This window comes from Nothobranchius furzeri, chromosome 12 (genome assembly GCF_043380555.1).
Source record: "Nothobranchius furzeri strain GRZ-AD chromosome 12, NfurGRZ-RIMD1, whole genome shotgun sequence".
NCBI classification, from domain to species: domain Eukaryota; kingdom Metazoa; phylum Chordata; class Actinopteri; order Cyprinodontiformes; family Nothobranchiidae; genus Nothobranchius; species Nothobranchius furzeri.
This window is the reverse complement of record NC_091752.1, coordinates 68,592,261-68,615,842: the sequence shown is the minus strand read 5'-3', so window position 1 is coordinate 68,615,842 and position 23,582 is coordinate 68,592,261. Positions and strand designations below refer to the sequence as shown.

The following is a 23,582-nucleotide window of genomic DNA, read 5'->3' as shown; positions in this document are numbered from 1 at the left end:
GAGGCGGCCGCCACGCAAATTTGAATACAGGAAAACCCTGTATATGTGCCCCTTTTTTAACTTTGAGCACCCGCCCCTTCAAAGGTCTCTGCACGGCCCTGCTCTATCTGCTTCCTTTACAGCACCTGCTGAGCTCATTTAAAGGAGTCTCCTAGCGTCTTCACACGGATGACATCCAACTGTACATCTCCTTTAAGCCCCATGAGATGTCTACGCTGCAGCTGTTACTCTCCTGCTTAGACTCCATTAAAACCTGGATGGTGGGAGCTTTCTACAGCTGAATGAAGATAAGACTGAGATCTTCATCTGTGCCCCAGAGAAGCTGGTTCCCAAAGTCAGAGACTCTCTTGGTCAGCTTGCTTCTCACACCAAACCCTCTGTCAGGAATCTTGGCGTGACCTTTGACCCAGCTGTCACCCTGGATTCTCATGCCAGTTCTCTTGTTGGCTCTTCCTTCTTCCATCTCAGGAACGTTGCTAAGCTGTGTAACGTGCTGAAGGAGCCATTTCTACCCTAACAGCTGTTTCCTTTTGACACAGTGTCAGTGTGTCTGAAACAGCCTGAAGGTCATACAGTCGTTTCTAAACTGTTTACATTCCAGCATGAAGACAGAAGAAAGAAGAATGAATTCTTTCCTTTTGATTAATCAAAGAACTCTATTTTAATAAAGCTAATCCATCAAAGTGTTAGTTAATATAACAAGATGTGACCGACCTGTGAAATTAAAATATTAATTATTTTATTATGATCTTAGAAATGAAGTAATGTAACTTTAAATGGTTCAACAGGACTCATTTCACGTAGTGTTAAAAGGACTTGACACATTTTTTCACTGATCCAATCAGAATCTTACAGATCTGACGGAGGCGTGCTTCTGACGGTGTTTGGTAATTTTCATTCAACAATAAACCAAAACATCCGAGGTATAAAACAGATGCCACGTCAGCTCTAATGCAGTTCAAAGCGTTCCAGAGCAAAGTGACGGAGTGGCCAATCCTGAACTTTTAACTCTTCAACCGAAAGAACCACGACAAGCTGAGAAAATCCAGTCGCTATAACAACAAGCAACGACAACAGCTCCTTTCAGAATAAGAGCTCCACTGACCCAGGCCGGGTCTGAACAGACGCCAAGACAAGAGTCGTGTGCCGGCAGTATCTCGAGACGGGTCTGGTCGGAACCGCGGCTCTGCTACCAGCTCTGCTACCAGAGAGGGTCCGGGTGGACCTCGACATTCCTGATCTCACAGAGGACTTCCACCAGGCAGGTAGGCGTGGCTTAATGGTGTCTCATGCAGTTCTGAAACGAACCCCAGCTTATTCCAAACCAACATCTTCAGTTCCCGTCAGAACTAATCGCTTCTTCGGATTTGCTGGTTCTGATTTACATGACACGTCATCCATTCACCGCCTCATCCATTTTTAGTCGCACTATACACTTAGTTCTTAAATAAGCCTAGTTTAATTGTTAGTAATAAAATTTCTTAACTTTTAAACTTGACTCGTTCTATTCTGTTGTCTCTGAGTGAATACATAACGGTTACATGATCTCTGCATTAAAAAGACCCGATCTGGTTTAACCAACCCCGATCCATGAGGCGGATTTCATATTTCCTATGGAATCCCACGCCTTACGGCTCATTAATTAAAATGTAAGAACCTCATTTTTCCCTTACAGCTGAGTCCCATTCTGTCCCGCTCTGAACTTGAGACAGTTCTCCACACCTTCATCTCCTCACGCTTAGACTACTGTAACTCTCTTTTCACGTGTCTGAGCAGAACCTCCCTGAACCGTCTACAGGTGGTTCAGAACGCCTGTGCTCAGCTTCTGACCAAGTCCTCCAAACACACCCACATCACCCCGATTCATGAAAAAAAAAACACTAAAACTTAGTTATTTTCTAGAAAAGACATTTTTTTGCTTGGGGTGTTTAGTACAAATCAGTCTTGATTATGTTATGAAATATCTAAACTTTAGAATTTTTTGCATTTATAGTTTTTACATAGCAACAGATTTAAAATTGACTATACACTCGAGCCATTAGAGGACAAAAACGTCCCATTGACTTTAATGCAAACCACAGTTTTTGATTCCAGGATGGATTTCTAAAAGTGGGCAAGTCTGGTTTCCTACTAACGCCGAAACTTCCCACTATGTTCCTGCTGCAAGATGTTTGAATCCTGGGCCAACACATTACACCATCACACACATTTACGATGTGGTATCCTCTAGAGCTGAAACAACTAATCGATTTAATCGATTATAATTGATTATTAAAATAGTTAACAACTTTTTTTAGTCATCGATTAGTTGTTTAATAATCACATTTTACCGCATAAAGTCTATTTTTTACCACAATCTGACATCGGTTACAATCTGTTCAATTTGCCTCCAGTGTGTGGCAGTAATGAGCCACTGATCTACCAGTGGAGCCGTAGAAGAAGAAACGAGCCAATAAGTGCCCTCGAATTTCATGGCGTAACACGTTACTGATGCTCATCTTGCTGTGAGAGATGGCGGAACAAGAAATACGGAAGAAAAATAGAAGCGACAAAACTGAAGAGAAATCCCGGACAAAAACCTCACAAGTATGGGAGCACTTCACTCTAGATGCCATGAAAAGACGGGTGACCTGCAAAATATGCAAAAACCATCTAGCATGGCACGGAAGCACGACGTCCCTAAGTGAACATTTAAGACGAAAACATGTGGGGGCTGATGCAGCAGAGGAGGAGCCAGCCCGGTAAGTAACAGAAAATAAACAAGCTAAATATAGTGGTCCATCACTACACGCAGATCAAATTTGGGACTTAGTGTTTTAGCTGAGTTCCTTATAGTGGATGTTAAACATGTTTTTTTTTTTTGCCACGTCAGTCTACGTTGTTCTACTTCTGATTGACTAGATGCAATCATGAATCTCCGTGTTGTGAATCATGCGCTTGCCAAATTTAGCACGTCTGTTTATAAGAATGTTCTCGTTAAGAGAAAAACTGCACAAACCCATAACTGTGTTCCTCATTCAAAAAAGGACAACTCCGCGGAGAAAAATATACAGACGAGCTGTGTCCAGGTGAAAATAACGCGGCATAGTTGAACGCTTTCAATTTTTAAATACAGGAGAAATTCAGAAAGTCATTCTTTTACTATTAAAAGGCTGTTTTACTGTCTTAACGCTGTAAAACGCCTCACAACACATTTTTATCAAAATCTATGATCACTTTATATTGTTAATTAATTCAAATAATATAATATTGATTTAGTGTTGTAGTGTGTGTGTGTGCTGCTTTATTTTATATGTGTACTTATGTCAGTCAATTTGTGTTTCTTATGAAGAAAAAAACAAGCAACGATGGACAACTACATGGGGAACAAGACACTCACCCCCCAGCAATTCATACCACTTACAAACTCTATTCTAGATTCATTATTTTTTATGGAATTTACCTCTTATATTTTCATCCCAAAAAATGATTCTGGACTGATATTTTGCACAGTTTAGCTCATTTTACACTGCTGACTGTGTTCATGTGCAATAAAATAGATTGCAGTCAACTGCACAATTCTCTTATGTTTTTCTTTTTCTTAACTGAAATGTATTCATCACTTGTATAGGTTAAATAGCTAAACAATAACAAACCGATTAATCGAAAAAAATAATCGACAGATTAATCGATTATGAAAAATAATCGTTAGTTGCAGCCCTAGTGTCCTCCTTTGATTTATTATTTACTCCAGAAATGACTGAAATCATCGTCAACATGACAAATCTAAATGGAAGACGTGCGGTGAAGACCTGGTGGGATATTGATGACATCGCAGTGAGAGCATACATTGGGCTCCTGATTTTGGCTGGTGTGTACCAGTCCAAAGGGGAATCCACCTGCAGCCTTTGGGATGACCACCGTGGACGTGCAATCTTCCTGGCCACCATGAGTCACACCAAATTCAAGATGATCAACTCCACCCTCCGGTTTGATGATGAGCTGAACAGGCCTTCCCGTCTCAGGCAGGACAAGCTGGCCCCTATCCGCTCGATTTGGGACATGTGGACCCATCGCCTCCAAATGCTTTTCAACACTGGGTAAGATGTGTGTGCTGATGAGCAGCTTGTCCCTTTCAGAGGCAGGTGCAAGTTTCGCCAACATATGCCAAGTAAACCAGCAAAGTACGGATTGAAACTCTGGATCACTGCTGATGTTGCCACTTCCTATGCCTGCAAGTGTCAGGTTAACACAGGGAAAGCTGCTGGTGAGGCTGCAGAGGTCGGCCAGGGAAAACGTGTCATTTTGGAGATGACCGAAGAGCTCCAAGGAGTCACTTCACATGCATGCATTCACACTTCTGCCCTTTCATAACAAACTGAACTACAAAGAGTTTGGATGTGCCTGAGCTCCAGCCAGGTGCATAAACATATTGTTTTTGTTTTCTACTCTTTGATGTTCAGTAGGAGAGTGAAACTGTGTTTTGTTTACATGCTGAGCTTCTGACTTCAGTAAAAACAGCAGAAGATCTATAGAAATGTGTAAACTTTCTCGCCTGGGCAACATATGAAGAAATGACTGAATTTGGTGGTGAACAGTAAAAATCATAAATTTGACTACTTTTGTCCAAAATGAAACCATTTCATCACAGAAAGCATGAATATTTGCTGCAGATAATACAGGATCAAAAACTGTGGTTTGCATTGAAGTCAATGGGACGTTTTTGTCCATAACAGGCACAAGAGGGTGGTAAATTTTAAATCTGCTGCTACACAAAAACTAAAAAAGCATAACATGTGATATTTTACTAGACTCTTGACATGTCCAAGGCTAATTCCATGCTGTCGTTCTTTTTAAAACACAGAAACGGTTTCGTTACCTGTTTTTTAGAAAATAACTCGGTGCTGTTTTTTCCTTCTTTTTTTTTCTTCATAATTTACATCAATGACTTTTGTATTCAAACTGGCATTTCAGGGGTTAAAAGCCTCAAAATGATTGAATTTTCCTTATGTTTGAGCAGGGCTGAAGTTGTTCAACAGATCTATGAAAAGTAAAAAAAAACATTAATGTATACATTTTTTATAGCCACTTTTACAAGCGGACGTTTTTGTCCTCTAATGACTCTTGTATGAAAATTAAAGTGAAGCCTGAGGGTTGAGGCTCATATGATTTATAGAGGCTCAAAGTTCAGTTTCCAGTTGTAAATACGTTTCATTCTACTGTCAGTTTAAAGAAATAATACAACTGTTATGTGTGAAAACACAGTTACAGCTGTCTGTCATTCACATAATATGTTTCTGTGTTTCCTACAGATTTTCAACAATAAGAAGCTTCAGAAGAACAGAGTGCTCGTGTCAACCACCAGCACCTAGATTTTCTCCACCAAAAAGGAGGAACAGGAGAAACTCTGGTCTAATATGGAGGGAGAGCATCTCCATTTGAATAAGGAGACTGATGCTGCCAGGTTTCAGTCCTTTAGCCAAAAAACACATTTAAACAAACACACGAGAATCCAGACAAAGCAGAAACATTTTGCCTGTGAGCACTGTGGACAAAGGTTTAACCAAAAGACTGATTTAACCACACACATGAGCATCCACACAGGAGAGAAGCCCTTTCCTTGTAAGCTCTGTGGAACGAGATTTAGCCATAAGGCAACTTTAAACAGTCACATGAGAGTCCACACAGGAGAGAAGCCTTTTGCTTGTGAGCTCTGTGGAACGAGATTTAGCCAAAAGACAAACTTAACCACACACATGAGAGTCCACACAGGAGATAATCCCTTTCCTTGTGAGCTCTGTGGAACGAGATTTAGCCATAAGACAACTTTAAACAGTCACATGAGCGTCCACACAGGAGAGAAGCCTTTTGCTTGTGAGCTCTGTGGAACGAGATTTAGCCGAAAGACAAACTTAACCAAACACATGAAAGTCCACACAGGAGATAAGCCCTTTCCTTGTGAGCACTGTGGAACGAGATTTAGCCAAAAGACACATTTAAACAGTCACATGAGAGTCCACACAGGAGTTAAGCCCTTTCCTTGTGAGCTCTGTGGAACGAGATTTAGCCAAAAGAAACATTTAAACAGTCACATGAGAGTCCACACAGGAGATAAGCCCTTTCCTTGTGAGCTCTGTGGAACGAGATTCAGCCAAAAGACAACTTTAAACAGTCACATGAGAGTCCACACAGGAGATAAGCCCTTTCCTTGTGAGCTCTGTGGAATGAGATTCAGCCAAAAGATACATTTAAACACACACATGAAAGTCCACACAGGAGAGAAGCCCTTTCCTTGTGAGCTTTGTGGAAAGAAATTTAGCTTAAAGTCAACTTTAAACAGTCACATGAGAGTCCACACTGGGGAGAAGCCTTTCGCCTGTGAGCTCTGTGTAAAAAGATTTAGCCAAAAGACAAATTTAAACAGTCACATAAGAGTCCACACTGGGGAGAAGCCTTTCGCCTGTGAGCTCTGTGTAAAAAGATTTAGCCAAAAGACAAATTTAAACAGTCACATGAGAGTCCACACTGGCTTTTCACCTGTGAGTTCGGTGGAAAAGATTCACCCAAAAGATCAGTTTAAACGGTCACAGAAGAGTCCATAAAGGACAGAAGCCTTTTGCTTTTGAGCTCTGTGGACGAAGATTTAGCTGAAAGAAAACTTTAAACAATCATCTAAGCATCCACTAGGGCTGAACCATCTATTGCAGGGGTCTCCAACGTTTTTTGGCCCGTGAGCTACTTTTACACAATGAAAGTACAGCAGAGTTACCCCCAAATTCCACTACCTCCGCTCCGGTCCGCCCCCGCCTTCCGCAGCCGCTCGCTTCCGAACTCAATTTTTCTTGTACCCGCTCTACAACGGCTCCGCTCCGGTGCGGAGACCTGAGGTGGGCAAACAAGCATGCTCGGGATTTTCGAGATCTTGCGATACAGTCCGAGCAATAAACACGGAAGTTAGATCCAAACACCCGTTGTGTGGGAGAAGCATCGGCATGAACTGTTTAATCTGCCCATCATTTGTGTTGAGAGATCAGCAGTGTTTTGATCAACAAAGTGTGACTACTTTGATAGTGGAAACTGTATTTCTGGCTTACTTTTGTGCATTTAAACTTCAGCCGCCATTGATAGTTGTTAAAAGTTGTTAAACCTGTGCATAGGAAACAAAAAACGCCTTTTGTTTATCGATTTATTGTGAAAAAAGGAAGTTGTGCTTGCTCCTTTTCCTGTTGGGTGGTTGTGATTTCTGTCCATTTACTGCGGAGGTGCTCCGGCGTCCGGCAAAAATGGGATCGATTCTATTTTTGCCGGAACAGAGGGCGGCGCACGGCGCCGCACTGCCGGAGCACGGCCGCAGTAGTGGAATTGCTCTGATTGACTACAACGGGACCGATTTTGCTCCGGCGTTCGTGTCGGAGCGGAGCGGAGCTAGTGGAATTTGGGGGTTACTGCCATGTCATTTATTTACATTGACAATTTCCATGTGTGAATGTGCTTATGTTAAACATGCTATACTTACTATATTAACATGCACTGTACTCACAAGTTGATTTCTCTGTATTTCAGTACATCAGTATATATATATGAAAAGTATAAGTAAACCATTGACATTCTGAAAACCAAATTAAACAAAACATATTTAGTTTTTTAAACTTATCGGATACTTTCAGATAATGAATAACAAATCTACTTCATGTGAATGATTTAATCATTTTTTAGAAGGTTAGTAACATAACTTTTTAAGCGCACAGGAACAGCTAACCTGTAAAGCTGATGATATGTGATAGGTAATTTTAGATTCATCCCATATTACCTTAAAGGACGACACACACAGAGTGAGAGAGAGATTATTTGTAATGTCCATAAATCGTCATGCGAGAGCTGGGCGCAGAAACCCCTTCATGGTGCTAACCAGCCCCACCCCCCCGCCCCCCCCCCCTCTGGTCCTGGGGAAAGCCTTCAGGTCACCAGCTCTGCATGCCCCGGCATCTCCACCAAATGTTAGGTAATTAAATATTAAGTGATATTTATTCTCCATAACCCTGAAACCTAAAATCAACACACATGACAACAAGGAAGACATTTTACCCTGAGTCCCCAAAATAATGGAGAGGTAACGCGGGGAAAAACCTCCTCCGGGGCTTTTCCCCCGTCACTCCCAAATCTCAGTTTCCCAGGGGCTTTATTCACAAAGGATGGAGGAGAAGGCGGGCCTTCTCAGGTTACAGAGGTACAGAGGTTTCCTTGGAAATCTACAATCAACATCCTTGACTGCAAACAAGCTTCTCTGCTCAACCTTTCATAAACAGCCACAGTTGGCAAACACAAGAGATTCATGAAGTGTTAATGACACAAAATGGGCATCTTTTAGGCCTCAAAAAGGTACAATTATAAAAATACCCAACAATATGTTAAAGAAAATACAAGCTAAATGTGATGAAAACACAAAAGTCTAAATAGTTTGAATTGAAGTAAAAAATGTAAAATCAGAAATAAGACTTGTTCCTGCTCTCCTGATGTACTGAATAATTTTTATGGTTTTTTTTTTTTGGTCATGAAAGTTAAGTTTTGCTGCGTTTATTGCTGACATTATGAAGGTTGGAGGTTTATCCTTTTTTTTGCATCTTGTAGGTTTTTTCTCCACACGTCTCTAAATAAAGTAAAATTTTCTAGTGCAGAGTGGAGACAACCTATAGAAGCACTGATCTGATTTGATTTCAGAGAAAAATAGAACAGGATAGATGCACCTAATAAATAAAATTATAACAAACTCAGGAATCTGTTTCTTTGCTTCACTGTTCTGGTGCTGAGAATATCACTAATGCGGATCAAAGGAGATACACAGATGAATGCACCTCTTATTTATTATTTGGAGACCACATTTACTGCAGCTGGCAGAGGCAGAGATTTTTTCTATTGATACACGAATTTACAGAATCATTTTAAATTTTAATAGGGGAAGACTGCAGGAGGGAGCGGTAAAATACAGGGGGTCCCCAGCAAAAACAAACTTTACGAGTCTGATGAAACTCGCTGGTTTTCCATCAGGCAGTCACGGGGCAGCTCCAACGACCCAGTGGCTGTGCTGGCTCAATGTTATCGAGCTCAGTCCGGCTCGGCCGTGAACGAGCTGAGGCGACGTCGTGCTCTGCTTGAAGACGTGTTATTTTCCCGCTTCAGAAGAAGCGTTCAACGTGTTTTTACGCTTTCTCCGAGACATGTCACGTCGCTAAGTTGTTAGCGCCGCGCGCTAACACGTCAATAGTGCAGCGTAGCCTGCTGGAGGTTTTAAAGGTTCAGATGAAAACACCGGACCTCTCAGGCTGCTCACACATCGATCTTAAGTTGTCGCTGTTGCGCTCACGCCGTAATACAGTATTAGATGCGGTTAAAGTCAGACATGAAAAAATAAATAAATTTTACATGAATAAGTGATGCTTAGCCTGGCGGGGAGAGGAAACCCTGTCAAGATCGTCAACGCTCGTTTATCTCAATGCTATTGAAACATGTAAACCAAAAAGCATTATATCCACTGCTACCTTTATGCTGTAACTTCACCCTGCCCTGCCTGCTCCTCCTTGCTGCTTGCCGACTGTGATCACAAGCGACAACATAGTAGTTCCCTCTGCTTCCTCGGGAAACAGCTAAAAAAAAAATCAAAACTTGGGATCTTGTAGGCGTGGCGGTGGGATTTCAGCCGTGGCGGGCCTCCACGGCTACGCCTATGTAAGGGAAACCCTGGTGTAGTTACTGTGTAAAGCAGTATATACTAGGAATGATTAATAAAGATAAAAATTAGAATTGAACCTGAGTTACATAGTAATAACAATTTAAGAACTCAGAAACAATTCACTAACTTACTAAGTAATTACCATGTAAGTACTAAGTAATTAGAGGACTGTAAAAGAAAGTGCTACCAATAATTGTACTTAATATGCTTTTATTTTTGTGTGCTATGTTCTGTGTCAATATTCTTTGATTTTATTTTACACAACATGATGTGACATTTTAACTATTTCATTTCACTTGTGATTGTTTAACTATGTGAAGCACATTGGGCTACCGTTTTGTGTATGAAATGGGCTATATAATAAACTTGACTTGAGAGAGAGTTCACAATCCTGTTTTGTTACTAAATGAGACACTCAGCTGAATCTGGGGGAAATATATGATGAATCTAAATCACAGGAGATGTCCAGAGTTTTTAAAGCCTGTGTTCATCATGTTGTGGGGGACCACAATGAGGCTACACTCACACCCAGTTCTTGGTACCACAGACGTATATATTGACTTGGGACTGTTTGTATGTAAATATTGTTGACTGCTTGGCCGCTTGATCAGAACCAGAAACGTATGTGTAACAGACCATCTGGGTGTTCAAGGGGCCGTATGTGGAGGGCCACACAGAGGCTACGCTCACACCCAGTTCTTTGGACTGTTTGTATGTAGATGTAGCAGGACTGGTTGGTGTCTCAACCAGTTGATCGGCCAGCCTATCACACATATTAATCAAACCAGCCCACCATTAAAACATATGACAGATGATAACAACTCTACTGCTTGTACTATAAGATTAATGCACACAATTTAATTTAAGACATTTAACTGCATGTGTCCACGTGTGTGTTTGCACTGAATGTGTTTGTGCACATGGTTCACACGTGTGTAGGGTTAATCTACATACTAGAACTAACGCTGTTGCTATCAGCTTTGTTAGATTCTGAGAAAGACAAACAAGTTAGCATATGAAGCTTCTATCATATATAAACATCTAGGATATTAATATAATCGATAGAAGTTCATACACCAACGAGCTTGGTTTATATTTAATCTACGGATTAATATTTAAGATGTTTAAATTAATAGCAAAAGTTTATTTAACAGAAGACTTAATAAGGTTCTTTGCTGATTCAATAACTGAAAATGCACACCATTCTGTGTTTCATTCAAAGAAGAGTCAGGTTTAAAAATTTAAGAATTTATTACTAACAATTTCAAATCTGACAACTTAAAATAGACAATTTATGAATAAAAATTTATAAATGACAAATTTGAACAACAATTTTGATATTAAAACTTGTTATTAAAGCAACCCCTGTGTCTGGATGGAAAACTAAGTGGAATGATGAGGTTTGGATGCGTGAATGAAATCTCAGAAGCTTTCTTTCAGAGGGAGATCGCGTTCTGGGTGAAACGTTGGTTTTGCAGCTAACTGATGGTTTCTTAGAGAGAACAACATCGGACGCAATCTGCGTTCTACCTCACCGTTCAGACGACCCTCTGTGTGGATCTGGAGGTCTGGAGGATGTTGTCAGCCTCGGGGGTACTCAGGTCCAGCAGATGACCAAGGGTACCGACTTTCTCTGGTCCTAGAGTTGCCGTGAGGTGCACAGGTAGATGTGGCTTTGCATCCAGGCAGATTCTTGAGGAATCTCGTAGTGTCAGCTGGTTATAGGTGCGTTTATTCAGAGCTATTCTATCGGCGTGACAGAACGCTCAGTGAGGAGTCAGGCGGCCGACCTTCTCCTCTGGGATATTCTCGTTGCCACGAAGAAGTATCAGCTTGGTTCAAGAACTGAACTTAAGCTGTGGAGCTTTGGTTTTAACAAAACCTCAGAACACGCCCTCTCAGAGACAGGAAGCATGACTATGGAAGACATGTGAGGCAGTTACCTTGAAGTGAGTCCTGCATGAGGTGTAAACACGTGCTAAAGACCTTCTGGTTACTGAACACACATTACTGATTATCATAAATAATAATTATTATTAACCAAAGAATAATAAGTAATTTCATTAGTTAAAAATACATTTATAATGAACCATGATGATCATTTATGATGATTATAGTAAACCTTATAATAAAAGAGTTTATTAAATTATTTGATTAGAGTTGAAGGCCCTTCATCTCGTGATGGAACAGCAAACAGATAAACAGTCAGATTGAAGACGGTGTTATTGTAGACTATTCGGCTCCTGGTGGTTTAATCTGTGGATGGAAGTTACAGCTCGACCCAGCTGTGACCCAGCTGGAAAGAGTGAACTTTGCCCCACAAAATGAGGCCATTCATGATGCTACACGTGCGACCATCAAGAACAAAGTAGAAATTCAGCGAAAGAAAGCAAATTGACTACATATTAATTTGGTACAAGTGTGAACCTAGAGCCCCACGACTGTTATTATTTTAGGTACGGAGAGTGATCACGCTAGATCAAACAATGGGCTGAGACAATGTCTTCCTCCAAACTTGAGTTTATTTACACACAATGCATAAAACAAGTTCTTCTGTTACAACCTCAACCAGGTCTGGGATCCTGGGAGGGCTAACACAGGTACGTGGGTGCAAAAAAAATAAAATAAAATAGGGAGCAGTACACCAAATCACATTTGACAAAACAAACATTTTATCAACAAAAAGCGTCCCTCGTCGTAGTCGTCTTCCTCCGCTTATCCGGGTCCGGGTCGCGGGGGCAGCATCCCAACTAGGAAGCTCCAGACCGTCCTCTCCCCGGCCACCTCCACCAGCTCCTCCGGCAGGACCCCAAGGCGTTCCCGGACCAGATTGGAGATGTAACCTCTCCAACGTGTCTTGGGTCGACCCGGGGGCCTCCTGCCGGCAGGACATGCCCGAAACACCTCCCCAGGGAGGCGTCCAGGAGGCATCCTGACCAGATGCCCAAACCACCTCAACTGACTCCTTTCGAGCCGGAGGTGCAGCGGTTCTCTTCCGAGTCCCTCCCAAATGTCCGAGCTCCTCACCCTATCTCTAAGGCTGAACCCGGCCACCCTACGGAGGAAACTCATTTCGGCCGCTTGTATCCGCGATCTTGTTCTTTCGGTCATTACCCAAAGCTCATGACCATAGGTGAGGATTGGGACGTAGATCGATTGGTAAATCGAGTGCCTGGCTTTCTGGCTCAGCTCCCTCTTCACCACGACAGATCGGCTCAGCGTCCGCATCACTGTAGACGCCGAACCAATCCGTCTGTCGATCCCCCGATCCCTCCTACCCTCACTCGTGAACAAGACCCTAAACTCCTCCACTTGAGGTTGGACCTCTCTCCCGGCCCGGAGTTGGCAAGCCACCCATTTCCAGTCGAGAACCAAAAAGCGTCCCTACGGGAGATAAACGACAACACAGAATGGAAGAAGACTTGTTAACCCCAGAGACCCACGGTTGTAATATTACAACATCAGATTTAAGTCTACAAAAATAAACCTTCCACATTTATTTTTCTTTTTAAAACCACATTTACATTGCTAATAGGTCCTATTGTTCAGTTCTGCAACACTGTTGGCTGTTAAAATGTGTAAATAGGCCTGTTTATCTGGCCTCCTAGAACAACATGTGAAAGGTTAAAAAAAGATTTTGCAGTTGTTTTCTAAATTTGGGTTTCTGGGGGTTAAGACAAAAATGATATTCCAGAAATGTTCTGAGTAATATGGCCCTTTAACACTCGGCCTTAACATGAACTTATCTGTGCGAATACTGGGGATTCACCCAGAGAATCCAAATATGAGGCCTTACCAGAAACAAAGGGGGAGCAGACTCAACCAAACAGTAACCACCCTCAACAACATAACGACAAGCGGAAGTAAGGGAAGCCGGCCCCAAAAGAACATAACACTTTCCATAAGGTTACGTCCAAACCGTCTGGATAATACCATAGCTTTAAGAACTCCCCCGAGCCTCCAGAGTTCCAAGAGAAAAAAGAACATTGCTGGTGGGCCAGTTCTGGCTGACAGATGGGATTTGGGTGTTGGTTGTCTTATTTGTTGGGATGCACATTTTGTATCTGTGTTCTGTTTATGTGGCTTTACCTCAAAAGAACTTTGAAATCTCATCTCTACACAAATCTTATTTCACAAACCAGGAAAAAAATCTATATCTATCTATCTATCTATCTATCTATCTATCTATCTATCTATCTATCTATCTATCTATCTATCTATCTATCTATCTATCTATCATCTATCTATTATCTATCTATCTATCTATCTATCTATCTATCTATCTATCTATCTATCTATCTATCTATCTATCTATCTATCTATCTATCTATCATCTATCTATCTATCTATCTATCATCTATCTATCATCTATCTATCATCTATCTATCTATCTATCTATCTATCTATCTATCTATCTATCTATCTATCTATCATCTATCTATCTATCTATCTATCTATCTATCTATCTATCTATCATCTATCTATCTATCTATCTATCTATCTATCTATCTATCTATCTATCTATCTATCTATCTATCTATCTATCTATCTATCTATCTATCCATCTATCTATCTATCTATCTATCTATCTATCTATCTATCCATCTATCTATCTATCTATCTATCTATCTATCTATCTATGGTTAATCATCAGTATGCTTTGTGAAAATAAGGTTTGATCACACATGTATTTATATGCTTATAATGAATCACCTGTATGTTAATCCCCATATTAATCATTTCAATGTTCGGGTGTTACTCACGTCCCTTTGAACTGAACGATGCATATACCAAATGGATGACTCACCTGTGACTGGTACGTTCTAGCACTGAGTTAGACCTATATCTGATTTATGCAGGCTGATACTGCTAGAAGTTTCAGCTTGTGCTGAAGGAGATTCTCAACAGGCGAAGGCCAGGTGCAGACTAGACCATCTAAAAGCTGTTCAACGGGAAAAAGCCAGGGCGTAGGTCATCGCAGCCTTAGCAAAGGAAGATAGGGTAGGAAGCAGATGGGGCAATGTGTCTCCCATCTTATCTGGAGGAGGGAGTGAAAGCAGAGAGGGGTGTCAGTTACCATGGCAACAGGTGATGGCCTTCTATAAAGTTAGGGAGGGGTCAACGTGAAACTTTGCATCATGAGAGGAAGAATCAAAAGGTGTACATCTTGTAAAATATTCAGATTTGTCACAGGGACTGGGGCGGCAGAATCTCTCCTAATGCATGTGGAGAATAAAGTGTGATGATTGCAACATAAGGCAAATTGTGGCTTACTTCTTGTCCCACGCCCTGGTTGTAACTGCCTTCTATAATTTTGTACATAACTGTAACAGAAATGTTGTGACTGTATCTTTTGCTGCCTCTTGGCCAGGGCTCCCTCAAAACTGAGAACTTTAATCTCAATGGAACCTTCCTGGTTAAATAAAGAATATAAAAATAAGTAAATAAAATGTATTTAGATAATGAAACGTCAAAAAGGAAAATTATTTTACTTGTTTGTCAGTGCATTTGAAGAAACAACTTAAAATGTTATTTATTTAACCAGATGAGTCGATAGAGAACTCATTCTCATTTACAACAACGATCTGGCCAAGAGGCAGCAGCAACAGACACATAATTAGCTTTACATCAAAGAAAAACAAATGAGACAAAAACAAACAAGATTAAAATAAAGTAAATTACAAAATTATTATAACAGGTGTAAAACTAACTTGTCTTTACTTTAAGTAATTGTTTGAGGAAGATATCACATGTTATGTGTGTTTTATTAGTCCCATTCTGAACACACAGGTGTGTTTTATTCTGCTCCAGCAGGTGGCGCTAGTGCACCTTTACGCTGGTCACCGACCACCTGAAGAAGCAGAAACCGGAAGCTGCTAGCAGAGCTAGCTTGTTGTTCTGGTGTGTGAGGAGAACATTTGAGGCTCTGCAGTAAAAATGTCTTCACTTCAGTCTCTGGGAGAGTTGATCAGCTAAAGCGACTAACTGCTGCTGCTGCAGAAATCTTCTCACCAGGCTGTGGAAACTTTCTTCTCCTCCTCAACAACTTGGTGGAGTTCTTTCCAGAACCAGAGAAGATATTCTGCGGTCTTCGTGACAATCGGAGCTGCAGAATCAGGTTGTGGGTGAGAAAAGCTTTTCTCTAGACTTCCTGCCCTCTGGATCTGCTGCTGTTCCTTTGGCCTCTCTGAGAAACGCGCTCGTTTTGCTGCTTTCATCAGATTGAAGAGGTTCCCTCTATCAAACTCGCTCATCTGAGTTGGTCATGATGCAGGATCGCTGCTCGCTCTCTCATCCATCCTGCTCACACTCTCCGACGGAAAAGCCCCGAATCTGAATGTGACTCTGGAGGAAAAAGCGGTTAGCTCTACTCCGTGAACTCTGGTGAGCAAAGGTCCTCTTTTCCAGACTGGATCTGTCCTCAGCTGATCAGAACCAAAGCGTTGGATCTTTAATCTCCTGCGTTGTTCTGAAGCAGCATCTTAATCAGCTCTCCTGCTTTGTTTCTATTGCAGCTGTTAGCTAAACACGGCTAAAGAAAACCTGCTACCACTTCAGGATCATCCATCAGCTGGGACTGATTCATCGTGTGTTCTTCACCACCTGGACCTGGACAGCATGGACACAGGTACTGGTGGATGAATGAATGAATACATGGTCAGTCTATGGTGGGACATTACAGTGAAATGATGAGAATGAGGTTCAATCTTTAAAATAATGATCTGTATATGTTTAGCACTACTGGGGTTCTAAAACCCCCCAAAGCGTTTTACATCACAACCAGTCATTCACTCATTCACACACTGTTGTAGAACCTTGTAGTTTTAGAGTGATTAGATCTCTCTAATGAATGATTTTTGAAGCCAAGTATAGTTAAAGTCCCAAAGTCATCGTCACACACTGGTGAAGTTACGTCCTGCATTCGACCCGTCCCCATGGGGAGCGGTGAGATGAAGCTGTGGGAACTATTTGGTCTTCTGTCGGGTTTCAGTCACTACGAGAATCAGTCAGAGACAGGAGAGGTTTTCATCGTGTTCACAACCTACCTTTGTTGTAGCGTCAGTCACGCATCATCATTTGACCAATCACAGTTGGGGAGACAGCCTGCTGCAGACACGACGGCAGCGGCGCTGACAGCCCGTATGACTGCTGTTGCTTCAGCACGTCGCTGTGGTTTAGAGCTTAAAGGCCCAGTGTGTAAAAACATTCGACTCTTCAGCGCCACGCAGTTCAGAGTAAGTATTGCAGCTCCGGTAGCCCACACTAGGGTTGGGCTGTTTTTCCATTCGCCCATCATTAGTCCAGTAAATGACGATGGGCCGTGGTGTGTGCATGTGACTGATTACGGTATGATTCACTGACTGATTTGCGAACACAGAAGAAGTCTAAACATGGATTTTTTATGGATGTGCAGCACAAATTAGATTTTTCTTTTTGTTTAACTCACTCACTGCCAGCCGTTTCCTGATCAGAAAAGCTCTTCGCTGCCAGCGTTTTTCAGCGTTTTTACAGTTTTTTTAAGAGTCACAGAACGTTGCTCTATGATGATGTCAACGCCAAAACTACCAAAACAAAGAGTACACTCACCTCTTACAGGAAGAATCCGCGCGTTTTGAGTGTTATCTGTTCTTTCATAAGCCGTTGTTGAATTGTGATCGGCAGAAGCTTTTCCGGTTCTCGCCTCACTTTTTTTTTACAGCAGCATCCCAAAACGATCTCCTAACACACACGTGTCAGACACCATGTGGCCCGTGGAGCATTTTTATGTGGCCCGCGAGATAATTATCAAAAATATATTAAAACTGACCCGCTGGCCGGTTTTACAGCAAAGACTACAACTCCCATGATGCTTTGCAGCGTTAGCGCAGAGCCGAAGCGCCCCTCCTTTGTGTTTTTTCCAGCGTCTGCTGCCGGTGTCTGTACAGGATCTGCTCGGGTGCAAGATCGGCTCAGGGTCCTTCGACTGCCGATGACGTCAAAGTTGTTGATTGGCTGAACATGAACCTTACGGAAGTTACGTAATCACGTTACGTTGGTCCAGGCAAATTTTTCTGTTGGAAAGATGGACAACTTTTACAAAGAAATCCATCATTACCTCTTTGAAAATACACTTTTAGCATAGAGCTGCGTGTATATTAGGGCTGAACGATTAACTGCATGTGCAATTAAATTGCGATGTGACGAAACGAGATTTTCTAATGGCAAAGGCTGCAATTTGGCAGCGAGTGGTTAGCGCAATGCTAATATACATGGAAAAACCCATAGGAATGCTACTGCTAATATCTCCGATTACATTCTTACAAATTATGAATTAGAAACGTGCCAAATTATTACATTTGGAGTCTAATAGAAAATAAAACTACCATCAATCAAATAAGTACAGACAGGTATTTTAGGAAAGCCAGAAAACTTTTAACTCCAGAGTTTTGCCTAGCAGCTATGAGCGTAACTGAACTGAACAAGACGTCAAAAAACTAAACACAAAGTACTTCAATAAACGGGACACACTTCTTTTCTGCAAATACAATTTCACAGGTGTTGCTAATACCTATGATCCTTCAACGGATGTGCTCAAAGAGGACTTCAACATTATGAATACAATATAGTGTTTTATTTTACAAATACCATTATAAACACAAACTTACATCGTAAGAAACATTATTTTAATAACGAAACTGCTAAATTCTTTCCAACAGTATAGATGTGTAGTGTATTTTGTCCCAAGTGGGTTTGCCGTACTTTGATGTCATCGGCAGTCGAAGGACCCCGAGCCGATCTCGCACCCGAGCAGATACTGTACCGACACCGGTGTCTGCAGCTCCGCTGTCTCGGACAAACTAAACACTCCTCTCACTCAGCGCCGAGTTTACTCAGCTATTTTCTGACGTTGAAGCCCAGAAACGGAGATTCTAGCCGCTCAGTTATGTGTTCACGACTGAAAGAGAAAGTTTTCCAGCTAACTTCCAGACAGAGCTGATATAACTCCAGCGAGCAGCGACACGCTCAAACCAGCATGACTCTGTGGCTGCTGTAGTTGTTATTTTTCCTCCCCGACACACAACGACGTGGTCAAGCTGCTCAGACATGTTCAGCAGCACAAACCTATGTGAGCACCTGTTGTCATCTAATGTTGTCATTATTATGATGAAGATGAACAAAACAACAGGAGTCTCCTCCTCAGCTCAGATCAACCCCATGATGCAGGTATCTGGCTGGAACAGGTGAGCATCACAGTAAACCAGTGGAGCAAACTGAGCTTTAAATATGTTGGTTTTATGCTCTTTTTCTGCTCCAAAACATGAAAGTTAACAGGTGAGATGTTGCATTTTCATTTAAGATAAAATGATATTTTTATTTTGTTGTTGGCCCGTGAGAAAAGATTTAACCTACAATAAACAGGAAGTGGAAAGGCTGCAGATAGATGAATAGAATAGAAAATCCCTTTATTGTTCCTCAGTGGGGAAAGCTAGACGTCACAGCAGCGATGACACGTATTACAGGAGAAAAAAAGGAGAATAAAAAATAAGAAAAATGAATAAACAACAAGAAAACATAAATCCTGAACAGATTTTAAAAATGCTGAATATACCACAAGTAATGAATACCACTGATGCCTTTTATTTAAAACTGACTTGCTCGTGTGTAATCTGGTTATTCCACATTCAGTGTTAATGCAGAAATAAGTTTGTTTCCAAATTAAAAGGTTCTAAATTGCATAAATGTTGATAAAGAAAATGTGCAAATTTGCCGTCACTTTTTCAAAAAATATGAAGTTTGGCCCTCGACTCCGTCCCAGATTTTCATTTCGGCCCCGTGTGAGTTTGAGTTTGACTCCCCTGATCTAACACGTGGACTTTCTGCTTCCTGATCACGTGACGTGTGACGTACGCGGATGAAGATCGGCTTTAGAGCTGGGATGTTTGTTCTCACGGTGCGGGGGCTCGTTCCGACGCCCACACAGTAAAAACGTGCCAGTGACAGTTAAAGAGTTGTTAAAGCGTTGAAAGGAAGTAGGGCTGAAACGAATCGTCAAATGGTTCGATTCATTAAGTTCCTCGATTCATTTTTTACTAATTCGAAGCTTCGTTAAACGTGCGCTCCACAGTCTGAACACGTTTTACTGGAGCTCTACGTGGTGATCTCGGTGCTGTGGTGGAAAAAAGAGAAACCAGCAACGACGGAAACCATCGTTAGAGGCAGAAACGGTCCAACGTTTGGATCAAGAGTTAAACTACAAGCAAACTACTGAATTGGCTGACTGAGTGGAGGTGGTTCATAGATGTTGCAACCTTTATGTCAGAAGGGAACCCCCCCCCCCCACACACACACACACACACACACACACACCTTTTGCTCTTTCCATTGTTCTCAAAGAAATCCATTCCACTTGATTCATTAGAAATGACTCAGTCGGCTGAAGTCCGTTCCACGTTTTCCTGGTTGCTCTGCTGCACGCATGGTGGGCGTGACTGACATGGTTGTCAACAAAGTTAGAAAATAAAAGACCGAACGAACCAAAGTGGAACTACAGGCTTGTGGAAGCTGGAGGAGGAGTCAGTGCCATTACTATCCCATAATAAGCAGTGTCCTTGTCTGATCCCTCCACAGACACGGGGACATGAGGACATTTCTCACAAAGAAGCATAAAATAAGTAAAACTGTCCAGAATGAATGCTGACAGATGCTTTGAAACCCTCCGTCCCCCAGTTCTGGTTAGAACTGGGTTTGCCCGCGGGTCATCTGGGTGAGGCCACAGAACCTGCAAAGACTCTCAAAAGGTCTGGAAAACGACCGGTTCGGCTGGCTCCGGTGAAGTGGAGACGGTCATACTGGGAAGTTTCGGTAATGGAAACACACCAATTAGTGCCTGGCTGGCCTATAAAAGACACCCATTCCTCCTTTTTGTGTGAGGATGCCAGCTGGTCCTGTTCCCCTGCAGATAGCTCATCAGTACTTAATACAAGTTGTTTATTGTTTATCTACGTTGGTGTTAGTTTGGGATGTTCTGATCATACCAGCAACACCTGTGTGAACCCTGTGTGATGCACTTGGGCTTCTTCCCCTTTTCCTTCATGCTGTGCAGGACAGCAGCAACAATGTAAAACAACATGTCCGCCTAACTTTAACTCTGTCTGCGAGAGTGATGTAAGCTTTGAGTCCTGCAATGAAAAGCTCCAGCTCCTGGGGAAGCTGATCACAGCTGGTTTAATAAGATGTGAAGAACAACATCTGGGTGGAGTGAGGTGAGTTTCCAGGGATCGCTGCAGAGATAAACACCTCCCAGTCAGACGCAGCTACACTCACCAACACCCGTCTGTATGAGCGTCAGAAGGCTCGGCTAATAACCGGACCATAAGGAAGTTCATGATGCTGGAAGAGCAGCCTTTCTCTGTGGTGGAAGAAGAACCAAGTTTATTCATACAGCACGTGTCCCAGACTGAGGTCACACAAGGAGTTCCAATAAAACGCTGAACACTAAAGCTAGAACATAAGACAATGAGTAGAAAACAACAGGCTCCGCCCACTGCTCAATCACCAAGTAACCCACTACAGGACATATAATAATAACAACTACAATAATAATCATTATAATAATATAATAACAACAATAAATCTCCCAAAATGCTCATTTGTAAGGTTCCTTTGCTTTGTAGTGCTTTAGCCTGCTGAGAGCTTAAAAGTTAAAGGTTGTTACTGACAGCAGCTACATCTAAGTGTTTATTCATTTTCCTTTTGACTGAATAGTTGCTGATTTGATCTTGGAGACGTTTCTCCTCACATCAGCTTCAGATCTAAAGAATGATTTGTGAGTAGGTGTTGCGCTGACCTTAGAGGTGTGGCTGCCCCTCTCTATTGTTCCTCATCCTTTCCCTACATGCTGACTCCGTTGCGCGTTGCCAGCGCGTGACCGCAGATGGAACCTGCGTGCGCTCCGGCGCGCGCCTCGCCAGGTGAGCAGAATTGAGGCAATAGAGCTCCGGGAGTTGACGTCACTTTTCCCGGCATGCAACAGTTCAAATCGAAACTGCGCCATATTGGCATGCAGAAGCCGGCAGCTGGACTATTTGTTATTGTCAGAAAACTCAATCAAACGGGAAATATGGTAGATTCCTGTTGTGCCCCAGGATGCAGAACAGACGCAGACGACATAAGGAATAAGCCATCTACAGGATTCCCCAAGATCCGGAGTGCCGCAAACGTTGGATCATTGTAATAAAACGCGCTAGTGACCGGGCGAAAATGAAGCTGTGGGGTCCCGCGAGTAAAGGTTTTCACTTATGCAGCGACCACTTCATATCAGGTACTTAAACCAACGTTTCCTCAACTGTGTGTGGTGTTTATTTTAAATGCTTTTATTATGATTCTTAGTGGGCTTCCTAAACTTATTTTGGCGTGGCTTTTTCTGTCTTATTACTCATAGCAACAAGTAAACATCACGTAAAACGTTGCCTCGTGAGTTCTGAGTGCTGCCGTTTACGTGTTTTATGATCACAGCAATTCACCGGCTAAGCTGTATTTAATTTTTAAGCAATGGTTAATCAATTGTCAGATCACACATAAAAAGCACTTTGGATTGCTATTATCTGTCTCACCGAGACTACTTACGTGTAAATCTGTTATTTGTCCGTCCATCCATCCATTTTCATCCGCGTATCCGGAGTCGGGTTGCGGGGGCAGTAGCGTGACTTCCCTCTCCCCAGCCACCGGAGCCAGCTCCTCCGGGTAAATCCCAAGGGGTTCCCCCAGCCAGGTCCGGTGTTGTGCCGGTAAGAAGTCCGCTCTGACATCTTCTCGCGTTTTTAAAAAGTATCCCAGGGGCACGTTAAGGGTCGGAGATGTTTAGTCTATTCAATTTCTGACTATATAAAACGATTTCTTCTGTTTTAAAGTGTGAAGTAAACTCCGACGAAGTAAAATCCAAGCGGATCCCGTTCATGTTCATGGTTACATCCGTGTTTGTTTACCTTTTTTGCATGCCAAAATGGCGTCTACTAACTGAGAGTCACATGGGGTCCGGAGCTCTATTAAGAACTCGTACTCAGGGGAAATCAAGTACAGCCAAAATGTCTGCAACAAGCTTTTGCCCAGCGCGCGGCAGACTGAGAGGAGTGCAGAGCGAACACAAATGGGTACACTGTGAGGAGGAAGACTTTGATCTTGACGGGCTGTCGGTAAGCTCTTGGATTCACGTCTTTATATGGACTCTTTATCCGTCTGGGTGTGAATGGAATTTACTGAGAGGAAGTGTGTTAACGTCTGGAGTGCCAGAAATGACTGCAGGAATAATAGTAAATTAAATGAAAGCAAGTTAAGGCAGAAAACAGATGTATTCATGTATTTAATTATTTGTCTGGTAAAATCAGTCTTTTTTCATCCTTGCTTCATTGTGAAATGATTCATCTCTGAATTAGCAGCCAGTACTTGTAAAAGCAGATAGAATAGTACTTGTCTAAAACTAGACGCCCAACTGAAGGTTACTAAAGATGCTGGTGTGTTCTCCTTGCTCTGTATTACCTGTAACAGCATTGAAGTTTATCTGCATGATTTAGTTACATGTTTATTTTTGTTATTTAAAGCTTTTCCACCTGACTGGTTCCTGAACCCGGACTGATCTCAGTACTGGTCAAATAAATTGTTCTGAGTGAAATCCAAAGTCTGCTCTTTCCAAGTGTCGGCACCTCACAGTGGAAGAAAACACTTGACAGTAGGAGGCTTAGAAGTTCTGGTCAGAACCAAACACGCTGATTGTGATGGAAGTTTTTATTGATCCTAAAGTAGAAATATGTTTTTATCTAAATGAAGTTCATGTGTTTGTTCCTTTTCCCCACATCATGTAGCCGGTATCACTCGTGGTGTAAATATAAAGGTATGGTGG

General features: G+C 42.1%; 1 protein-coding gene across 3 annotated transcripts in view; it reads left to right on the top strand.

Moving 5' to 3' along the window:
- The window catches only part of LOC129157274 (zinc finger protein 493-like), a 64,068-nt gene that overhangs the window by 22,833 nt on the left and 17,653 nt on the right, over positions 1–23,582 (top strand). Inside the window, exons 4-6 of one of the 3 annotated variants that reach the window (XM_070542876.1) lie at positions 15,518–15,831; positions 15,928–16,090; positions 16,222–16,334. In XM_070542876.1, coding sequence (XP_070398977.1) covers positions 16,325–16,334 — 10 coding nt within the window. In that variant the 5' untranslated portion in view covers positions 15,518–15,831; positions 15,928–16,090; positions 16,222–16,324. The other 2 variants (XM_070542878.1, XM_070542877.1) reach the window with 2 other exon arrangements.